At 46.4% G+C, this 11,277-nt stretch overlaps 2 protein-coding genes across 4 annotated transcripts in view; both read right to left on the bottom strand.

The window, feature by feature from the left end:
• The window catches only part of nrn1la (neuritin 1-like a), a 32,001-nt gene extending 28,116 nt beyond the window's left edge, over positions 1–3,885 (bottom strand). The window contains exon 1 of the mRNA XM_030365551.1: positions 3,532–3,885. Coding sequence (XP_030221411.1) covers positions 3,532–3,589 — 58 coding nt within the window. The 5' untranslated portion in view covers positions 3,590–3,885. The remainder of the gene's footprint in view (positions 1–3,531) is intronic.
• Positions 3,886–3,982: 97 nt separating this feature from the next.
• Positions 3,983–11,277, bottom strand: part of edc4 (enhancer of mRNA decapping 4) — a 28,419-nt gene continuing 21,124 nt past the window's right edge. For all 3 annotated transcript variants that reach the window (XM_030365545.1, XM_030365547.1, XM_030365546.1), the window contains one exon: positions 3,983–6,972. In XM_030365545.1, coding sequence (XP_030221405.1) covers positions 6,789–6,972 — 184 coding nt within the window. In that variant the 3' untranslated portion in view covers positions 3,983–6,788. The remainder of the gene's footprint in view (positions 6,973–11,277) is intronic.

Below are 11,277 nucleotides of genomic sequence, written 5' to 3'. Positions count from 1 at the left end.
CGGAGCCCGCTGCCCGCTGCCGAAGCGGTGGTGCCTCGAAAGCGGGCAGCAGGCTCCGGCGGGAGACAATCCCGAGCAACAATCCCTTTCTCCTACATGTCGCGGTTCATGTAGTCAAAGTGTAGCTGCAGTGTAGTTGTCCCTGAAGAACTTCCGTATCTAACATTAATTCTGCATTACATTAATTAATCCGCACGCCAGTTTTATTTAATTGTAAACCCTGTATACTCCGTATAAATCCATGCACCGAACGGCGACGTCCGTACCGATTCGGTTCAATACGAATACATGTATCGTTACAATTACACCCCTACTCTTGGGCATGTGTTGACATTTGTTGATCAAACTTCATACCAGGCAAACTTTGTAGATCTCTAGCTTGGGTAACCTCTGGCCTGCTCTATCTTGGTTAACCTCTGGCCTGTGATCTAAAGCTCTTACAATGAATATCAAGTAATGCATTTTACACACTTTCTGTCAAAATGAACCAGCCACAAATTCTCTTTTTATCTCCTGGTTTATCAATGTTCTCTTCTATCCTTCTCTTTGGCCACTCCCTTTAATAGAGTGAAATGCATGTGACTGCCTTTCAGAATATGAGTCTGCCAAGCAGAAATAGAAAGGATATAGGTTTAAACGGGCAGCTAAACAATTCCTTATCTGAACTGACCTTCAGTACCGACCTGTAATCTATTTGTCTGTGTGGGGGGGTTTGTGTGTGTCCTTGTGTGTGTGTGTATGTATAAATATTTATGGCGGAGTCTGGGGATACAGAATATGAATACATAGACATAAACACAAAAACACATATGCATATATACACACACATACACATATTACTCTATACCTTTTATTTTTTTCCAGCATAATAATTCCAGCATCTCAGGAACACACATTACAAACACAACTCTGTGTGATAGGAACAACACTACAAGACTAACACAATGTCACATGATAAACACAATGCTACAAGACGAACACAACGCTACAAGACAAACATAATGCTACATCATAAACAAAAAGCTGCAATCAAACACAAAGGGACAAGAAAAAGACAACACCTGAAGGAAAACACAATGCTACATGTCCAACATAGTGCTACATGATAAACTCAACGCAACATGAAAACCTTAATGCTACATGATAAAGAGTTGAGGAGAGGGGAGGTTGCAGTAGAGAGGAGAAACATTAAGTGAAGAGGAGGGGAGACGACATGAGAAAATAGAAGAACAGAGAGAGAGAGAGAGAGAGAGAGAGAGAGAGAGAGAGAGAGAGAGAGAGCGGACATAATGGGGGGGGGGGGGGGAGAGTGAGACAGGATGTGTTGGAGCACAGTGAGACAGGATGTGTTAGAGACAGTGAGACAGGATGTGGGGTGAGTGAGACAGGATGTGGTAGGGACAGTGAGACAGGATTTGGTAAGGACAGTGAGACAGGATGTGGTAGGGACAGTGAGACAGGATGTGGTGGAGGACAGTGGGACAGGATGTGGTAGGGACAGTGAGACAGGATGTGGTAGGGACAGTGAGACAGGATGTGGTAGGGACAGTGAGACAGGATGTGGTATGGACAGTGAGACAGGATGTGGTATGGACAGTGAGACAGGAGGTGGTAGGGACAGTGAGACAGGATGAGGGGGAGACAGTGAGAGGGGATGTGGGGGAGACAGTGAGACAGGATGTGGTAGGGACAGTGAGACAGGATGTGGGGGAGACAGTGGGACAGTATGTGGTAGGGACAGTGAGACAGGATGTGGTAGGGACAGTGAGACAGGATGTGGGGGAGACAGTGAGACCAGCCCAGCGAAGTGATGTAGAGATAAAAACATCTCTTACATATGGCGGGCTGCCGATGTGATATTTTGAACACATCTGTCATGGCAGGTGTTTTGCCGGGAAGAGCTAAAGATAGCCACGGTGATGAGTTTTTGCCTGTGTGTGTGTGTGTGTGTGTGTGTGTGTGTGTGTGTGTGTGTGTGTGTGTGTGTGTGTGTGTGTGTGTGTGTGTGTGTGTGTGTGTGTGTGTCTACACTTGGTGATCTCGATGAGCATGATGGGAGTTCCATAACGTAGAGCCGTGCTTTCTTCGTCTGTAATGAAGAGCCACTGGGTGGGGGATGGGGGGGAGAAAGAGAGCAAGAGAGAGAGAAAAAAGGGGGTAGAAGAAGCAGCTCACAAAATTGCTGAGGCGATTTTCAACAAGTGTGGTGAACGAAATTTAATGAGGAATCTCCTACTTTCCATAGCTGTGCTTTGTCTACACTACACTGCACTTGCTGAGGCAGAACTTGCAGAGAGAAGGAAGACTGGAAGACTAGTTTAGGAACCGCTCCAGAGGAGTACAATTAGAGATCAAATGTCTCCCCCCTTCCTGCCCGATAATGCGCCTGAAACGACTTGTCCACTGAGTATCTTGTAGTTTGGGGAGCAGAAAGATGAGCTCTATGACTCAACTCCTGGACGCTCTAGCTCAGCGTTTGCATGACCGTTCAGATTTAAGTGGAAGTCTCTAGGCTGGACCCAAGTCCCACAGAGATACAGGACTCATGAAGCAATGCTGGACCACACAGCTCGAGGAAAGACTAAAGAATAAAACAGCTGAGAACCCGAGCGTAGGACAGGCCTTAGGAATGGAAAGAGCAAGAAAGAGGAGAGAAAGACCGAGGCGAGAGAGTGAATAGAGGAGAGAAGATAGAGACTATAGCCATGGCACTGTTGCCCTGGCGTCCGAGCGTGCAGGTTCGGATACCGGACTTGAGTCTCGTGGGACGCTGACGTGTGGGGACTGATGCAATTCATTTATGATTTATTTCCATCGGCATGTTCCCCCCCCCCTGCGCGCATCCCCAAGGGGACACAGCGTGGTTCCAGCTCAGCGTCAGCACCACAGTGTGCAGAGGAAAGAGAAGGGCGGCTGTGATGGTTGAAATACGCGAAAAAAATGTAGGCTACAACCATGCCCTGGTGTGTAATTACCATTTAGGACTTATCTCAGAGTCTTGTGCGAGTGCCATTTGCCGTTGCGTTGAACCCGGAATCTTAAGATATATACTTGTAAATGATGAATTAAATATGCACTTTTGTCTCCACTTTATCTCACCGACATGATCGTATCGCAAGGAGGGCAGAACGTCAGCTCGTCCGGTAGCTGTGATCCAACAGTAGCATTAAAGTGAGCATTTAAAGAGGAAACTATAAGTGAGATGGAGGTTCACCTGGTGAACCTTGGAGTAGCCTAAATACTGCAGTAGCGTCCCGGTATACCTGTTCCGCATCAAACCATTATCTTGGTAGGCTTTGGCTGTACGGGAGATGGTATCGCGCTATAGGTGTGACTAAATGCTCACAAACGGAAAGCCATCACCGTGCGATTCAGTCAACCTCAGCCTCCGTGTACAAGTCAGCAGGCAGGGTGGAACAGCACAACTTGGTTGCTGCTATTTAAGTTTTTCAGCAGAAGACCTACAAGTTAAACATTGTACACTAAAGTTTTCTCGGAGTCGGCTTGTACTAGAAGTAGGCTTATACTTACTCAGACACAGGGCAACAGGCAGGATGAATAGGCAAGCCGAATTCGTTAATGATGACATTCTGGAGGAATTGCTTGGGAGGGAAAATGAGCCCCGGTTCCTCCTGTGGTCAATAGCGCGTATTCGGGCTACGGGGAATATAGACGTATCGTCGTTCCGCTTGACGATAGTAGATAATCCGATTCGGTGGTTCGTTATCAATGAGTCGAGGACGGCAATTCACTGTAGTGTGCCTGGATGTGGAAGCGTGCTGCTCTGCTAGAGGGAGGAGGCAGCGGTGCTGCTGAGTAGGACGGTCTTGAGCTGCCAAACTCCAATTAACTAGGAGAAGACATCATGTGCTTTACAACCCCCCCCCCCCCCCCCCCCCCCCCCCCCCCCCCCCCCCCATCACATAGGGCGGGAAACCAATCGCTGTCATTTAAGATCATGATACAATAGAGGGACAACGAAGAAATTGAACATGTTTTTATTATTTCAAAAAACGTATAGGGTAAAAGTAACTAAAATTTACAACATAATCCACCAAGCATTTGGGGAATAAACAAGTCTGTCATACACCGAAAAAAACCCGGATATTTAACAATTTCTTTATCATCAAACTAATCGAGGAAAATATAGTGTAGCGTTATGTGCAAAGCTTTCTAGCTGAAACTCTGGTTTCTTCATCTGAAAACGAATGATTTTCAGTTTCCTGTAGTCCAGTAGCAGAGAATACAGAACTCAAACCGTGTATGTATAAACTGAGCTATACCTGCACTCCTCCTCTCCTCGAACACAGAGGGCAGATGGAAACCTGGAGACACTGGCTCGAGGACATAACAGACCATGAAATATTTTCTAATTTGGTACAATAAAAGATGGATCGTTAGAGGACTGCTTGACCATGGACACCTTTATTATGTCCTTCCAAATCACAACCTTTGTAAGAAAATAAAACAAATGATGGATTTTACTGGAGGAGATGCAGCATGAGGCTCCCCCACGCAGGGGCCAGGGTCATTAAACCACCTTCACTCCACAGATATAGAACGCGTGCTCGAACACCTGGGCACAACATGCCGCTCATTGGGGAGGTAAAGCAACACCAATCCTCAGCTAACAACGACAGGACCCATGGCGTACCAGGGAGTCAGGGAACAAAGGGTTGAACACACAGGCAGACATACCATAATCTGTTTGAAAACAGGCCACAACGGTATAGGCCTTCAACCAAGACAGTAGAATCTCTCCAAAACTCAAATTTATATACAGAGGTAAACTAATCCGAACTTTGAGCCAATCTGAAATAGACAATCTTTCTAGAAACGTTGAAATTGAAAAGTTAGCAAATATGGTGCAATTGCCAGTGCGGCTCCCAGGAGACATACATACATGCATGCATACGTTCCCCACTTCATGCCATCAGAGGCTGTTCTTTCCCCACCATCTGACGCAACTACAAGGTAACGACCCTACCAACGTCTCATCCACTGCCGCGCTATCTGGGTCTGAAAAAGTCCAAATGTGTACCCGTTCAGACCATCTCGAGTAGTACAGTAAGGCACTTGACAAACTCAACCAAGCTTTCCAAACAACAGAGCGCCCATGTAATGCATCTATTGAGTACTTTACAATCTGCAAACCATACTAACGACCCAGCAACGATGATAGGTGTATCCAGGCTACATGTCATTTCTCGAGAACTGTCGACACCACAAAAAAGGAGTTCTAAATGCTTGATGGATGCTGAAGACCCATCGCCTGCAGAATGGAAGTGTCTTCAGGCCAACTGCTGCCCTCTAGAGCCCAGATGAAGGATCTGTACGTACGGGTCTATGAACATTGCTGGGTAAAACCAAAAGAAAACGAGGATCGAAAAGTAATATGGCAAGCATCTTCCAAGCAATAATGACTAGGACATTTTCTATATGCAAGCATACAGGTGTTCAGACTACAGATATATAAAAAGGTGTTCAAAATGAGACAAAGTAGACGGGTAACGAGGGGAATCGCCAAATGGGTATTCTGTACATTTGGACGCCAGCCCTTTTGAAAATGTATTACTTTCATAACTCCAACAGAAGTTGCAAGTAATTTTCAATGATGTCCCTAAGAGCATATCACCAATCAGTGTGATGCCTTTCCAATTAAAGACTAGCTGAAGGGAGTCATTTAAATTACCAGGGAAAAAAATATGGAAATGAGGACCCCTTTCACAAATAAAAAAATAAACATCTGGCTTCGAAAAGCTGTTAAAGAGCATGTGGCAATTAATAAAACCAACATCAAAATGAATTTTTTTTTATCCTGGTGTTGCGATCTTATCTGTTGCCAACAGCCGTTTTCTTACTTTCAAATACGAATTACCAAATGACTGATCTCAAGCTGCTGCTGGAAAATGTAAGCGCACCGACCAATAAGACGATTCCACACAGCAGTCAGGATCGTTTTCTCTATATAAAAAAAAAGTGATCTAAGGTGTGACACATTTGTTGATCGACTGTTGATAAACAACTGTGTGGACAAAACTGAGGATAATTATATCGTTATATCGGCGTTCTACCATACACATCCATGACATGGGAAGGAGCATGGACAAACTGTGCCACCAGAGGGGTACCCACCAAAAACTTCTCATCGACCCAAAGAGCTTAAGGCCCTAACTTTATAGAAACAAGGGAGGCTACCTTTGATAAAAAAGTAGGCTGTAGTTCAGGGTTTTGTTCAATCCACACCAACAACCTTTAAAGTATTTTAGACACGTCTTTCCGAACACGGGGAGTGTGGAGTTTTTTTTTTTTTTCATCAGTCTAGTTTTTCACGCAGAAACGGGTAGTAAAGGATGCATATCAAAGTGTCTTGCAGATACTAAGTGGAAGTAACATGCAGGGACGATCAACAACAAACCCCTTTGATACCGTGAGAACAGAAATCAGCGGAAATAAATCTTTCCCTGTCACAATCTGCTTGATTATACAGAAAAGAGGAACATTAAAAGTTAAAGTAACTGGGGATAGTTCTGTTGGGGTGGACTGGCTTGGGGAGAGAGGGACGAATTAGAGCGACAGAAGGAACGACTTCCTCCAACACATCCTTCCAGTGCTAACCTGGCTCAACGGGCGGGAAAACTGGTGGGCAAGGGCCGTGAACGCGCCCCGAAAATTTGAAAGATCCCAGTCTTCTTCTTCCTTAGTGTCAACAGAGACAGCAGAGGAAACGGAGCCGTCTGACACCCCCCCCCCCCCCCGCCCCCGAGGCTCCCCCCTGATCCGGGACGCTAGTGGTTGACCAGGCCCTGCAGCATCATCTGGAGGCGCCGCGCCCTCTTGCTGTGCGGGCTGTGGGGGTCGTGCTGCAGGAAGGCGTACAGCTTGGGTAGGACCTGGGCCAACACAGCCGACATGTGGTCCCTGGTCAGAGGGTCCCCGCGGTCCAGGTTCATTACCGCATCCTCCAGGTAGCTGGGGGCAGAGAGCAAGCAGGCCATGATTAATGAGGAAACGTATACAGAGGCAGAGCCCAGTACAGAGGCAGAGCCCAGTACAGAGGCAGAGTCCAGTACAGAGGCAGAGTACATATACAGTACAGAGGCAGAGTCCAGTACAGAGGCAGAGTCCAGTACAGAGGCAGAGTACAGTACAGAGGCAGAGTACATATACAGTACAGAGGCAGAGTCCAGTACAGAGGCAGAGTCCAGTACAGAGGCAGAGTCCAGTACAGAGGCAGAGTCCAGTACAGAGGCAGAGTCCAGTACAGAGGCAGAGTACAGTACAGAGGCAGAGTCCAGTACAGAGGCAGAGTCCAGTACAGAGGCAGAGTCCAGTACAGAGGCAAAGTACACTACAGAGGCAGAATCCAGTACAGAGGCAGAGTCCAGTACAGAGGCAGAGTACACTACAGAGGCAGAGTACACTACAAAGGCAGAGTCCAGTACAGAGGCAGAGTACAGTACAGATGCAGAGTAGAGTACATACACATTAGAGGCAGAGTACATACACATTAGAGGCAGAGTACATATACAGTACAGAGGCAGAGTACATATACAGTAAATACAGAGGCAGAGTACATTAGAGGCAGAGTACATATACAATCAGCCTAACTAGTATATCTTTTTGTTGTATACATTATCTGGTGGTTCAGCACAGCACTACTGAAAACTGTCCATCTACGACCCATGCAGCGGGATGTAAAACCACAGAGTTGTATACATTTTCATCCAAGAGCATAATACATATTGTGTATTATGTTTATGATCTATGTGAAAGCCACTATAGGAAACAAAACCTGAGAGATCCTTGAGTACTCTGGATAATCAAGTAAACGAGAATTTAAAAAAGAGAAAGCGCTATACAGTTATTCCGTCTGGCAAAACACCTTGACTGTCTGCCGCAGCTCGACGCAGCCGCCTGGGGCCGTTCCAATATTAGTCAAGGAATTGGTTTGGTCAAAATAAGTGAACATAAGTCTTTAGTTTACAGCTCTTTTGTGGAGGACGTTCGGTCCGCTTGTGCTTTGTTTGTTTCAAACAGTGTGCGATTCAGCTTGACCTCACTCAAATCCCATCTCCCTGCCCTCCCATAAAGCTGAAGTGTGCAGGTCCTGATGGATGGCAGAAAAGACGACCAATGAGCTCTGCTGCTTTAAACTCCTTAGGTGAAGGCAGCACTGGTACAGACGGGGGGGAACCACTCCACACGTTTGGGTTCCCATCCTGCACAGCATAGGTTCCAGAACCCATACCCTTTAGAACAGGGGTTCACAACATAGAATCCAGAACCTATACCCTTTAGAACAGGGGTTCACAGCATAGGCACCAGAACCTATACCCTTTACAACAGGGGCTCACAGCATAGGCTCCAGAACCTATACCCTTTAGAACAGGGGCTCACAGCATAGGCTCCAGAACCTATACCCTTTAGAACAGGGGCTCACAGCATAGGCTCCAGAACCTATACCCTTTAGAACAGGGGTTCACAACATAGGCTCCCGAACCTATACCCTTTAGAACAGGGGTTCACAACATAGGCTCCCGAACCTATACCCTTTAGAACAGGGGTTCACAGCATAGTCTCCAGAACCTAGACCCTTTAGAACAGGGGTTCACAGCATAGGCTCCAGAACCTAGACCCTTTAGAACAGGGGTTCACAGCATAGGCTCCAGAACCTATACCCTTTAGAACAGGGGTTCACATCCTGCACATTAAAGGCTCCAGAACAAAACCCCTTCAGAACAGCGTTCTCTCCTACTCAAGGCCGAGTGGGAATATCAACTCCCCCGGCTAGCGGCGAAGTTGAAGTTTGTCCCTGTGGATGAGAGCCTTGTTTCAATGGGCCTTTTAGTTGCAGGGAGGAAAAAACGAGTTTCAGATCAGCCTGTTCAAGGTGGTGGGCGACATGCCAACGACAGACTCAAATAGGAAGTTATTGGCTTATTGGACTTCTGAGCTAGCTGTGGTCCATCTCTAGAACACATGGTTGATTGACAGCTCATTCCCCAGTGGTCTGGTCAAAACCTTGTCGTCAAAGCCAAGCTTTGTAAACTGTTCCGTCAAAACCAGTTAAAGGGCTTCCTTAGTGCTTGGTATTTTGAAAAGGATTATACATATCTCCAAATGAACTATGATCGGGTTTCATGTTCTTCAAAAATCATGTACAAAGATCTGCAGCCAACAATGATGGATGGCAGTGCAAATCCCTGCACGTAAAGCCCTCCATCTTCATTCTTGGTCAACAACTGCCGTTGGTTCTGGTTTAGTAGTCATTCATACTGCGGTTTATGAGTCGGCAGCAGCTGAGAGTTCATATTTTTTCTCCAGATGGTGCAGAGGGGCACCCGAGGGCCAAACTTAGATGTGGTATGCAGATGCAGTACAAACCAGGACAGGTGATCTCCCCGGCCTAAGGCAGACGTGGAAAGAGGTGTGCCGACTGTCCAAACCAAATTAGAAGACTAATATGACTAAAGACAAGGGCTGCAGAGATGCAGGGAAAGACTGGAGACATAGCAGAAGAGAAATCGATAACGAGTTATAGACATGGATTTAGATCAGGCAAATGCTGAAAGGTGAGTGGGTGGCCAGGACTTATAAGGGATCAAATCATTGAGACAGATCAAAGGTTGATTTATAATCAATAGAGTGGCCAGTGACAATTTGACATTAGAAAGGGAGAGTGTCATTGCTTTGGCAGAATCACAAAGCTCACCAAGTAGCCACCCGCTGGGGGCTCCGGCAGGGTGGGCAGGGTTAACAGTTAGCAGCTAGAGCAAAGGTAATGTTTAAGATCAGCTCTGTGAGAAGACTGCTAGGATGGTGGCAGCGAGAGAATCAGTCAGAATAGGGATGTGGAAGTAAAGGTTGATTTCAGAATCTGCATAGCTATACTAATAATTCATATTCCCTAAAGGGCAAAAGGTGTTTTAGTGGGTCTTGTATAATGAAGGGCTGCCACAACAGATTGAGGAAATTGTATTAAAACATTTTCCAACCACAATTATCTATTTGTTGGGTCCGAGTTATTGCACGCAGTGTTGCAGAGCTTGCTACGTCACTCTAAGAACTAATTGACACCCGTTGGAGTAAACCACTTATTACAATCAGGGCAATTTAATGATTCGTGAGCAGATAGAGGAAATATGAAAAGAAGTGCATCCACTGAACCACTTTGGCATTGCATTATTACATAAAGATGATTGGGACATGCCACCATACCCCCATGGCACTGCAGGACAGACATTGCAAAGTGGTTGGAGGAGCTAGCAGCAACGTATGAAATTCCTCCTTGAAAAATTATCGCCATTGTGCATGACAATGATGATGTTATGGCTACGGTACACAGAAGCATAGCTGTTCATCTGTGCTAAGCACTGGCCATACCTGCACTGAAGCAACTAAGCCTTAAAAAAGCTATTTGGTCTACAAGATTTCTTGGTGAAACCGTTTCAAAAAGTGAGCTAGCCTGCAACAAACTCAAAAGAGAAGTGACTATCAATGCATACCTGTGCACATGCTTGTTCAGGACCTAAGCACCAGGTGGAACACTCTATAGTTAAGCTGCACACCCAAGCGACGATGACCTGGAGCAGCATCGTTTTCTTTCGCCTCGGTCAGTAAGACAAGAGGGAAAAGGGGCCTAGATTTGGAAACAGTGGAGCTTGCTGGAGGAGTTTTCCAGATCCTGTAAGACTTCTGAATGTGCCACTGGCTTCATGAGTGGGGCTACATTATCTCTCCAGCACCTCAACTTGTGAACGGGACAATAAAGTCAAGCCGGATTGCTGCCTTTGACTCAGCCCTGGTTTTGGCTTACTTCATCACTGCTACGGAGCAGCTGCAACAACGATGCAAGAGGGAGAATTCCTTCTATCAGACGGCACTAAACACAGGGATCATCTCCTCTGGACCCAAGGTTAAGAGACTTGCATTTCTAACACCTGGCCCGACGTCCTGAATTTGCAAATCAGAGTGCAAAGCAGGGAGACTGAGGAGCAGCAGCAGCCTCTGAGACCAAGCTCCTCCAGCAGTGAGGAGGAGATCAGAGAGCAGGCAGCTGAGCAGCTCAGCCGCCAAGTGAGGAATGAAGTCCTTACATACTCTGGGAGATGCTCCTTGCAAAGGGAGAAAGTGAATCACAAGGCAAAAGGGGAGGGGTGGAAGGGGAGAGCCTGGGGGGGCACGCCGCCACACTCCTCCAGGAGGTTTGGGTATCCACCCGCTCAGGATTGATTTAAATATAACTATTTTAAGTGCTAATTGATGTGTTTTTAG

The sequence above is a fragment of the Gadus morhua genome, chromosome 9 (genome assembly GCF_902167405.1).
Source record: "Gadus morhua chromosome 9, gadMor3.0, whole genome shotgun sequence".
NCBI lineage: Eukaryota > Metazoa > Chordata > Actinopteri > Gadiformes > Gadidae > Gadus > Gadus morhua.
The sequence above is the reverse complement of the archived record's forward strand: the minus strand, read 5'-3'. Positions and strand labels throughout refer to the sequence as shown.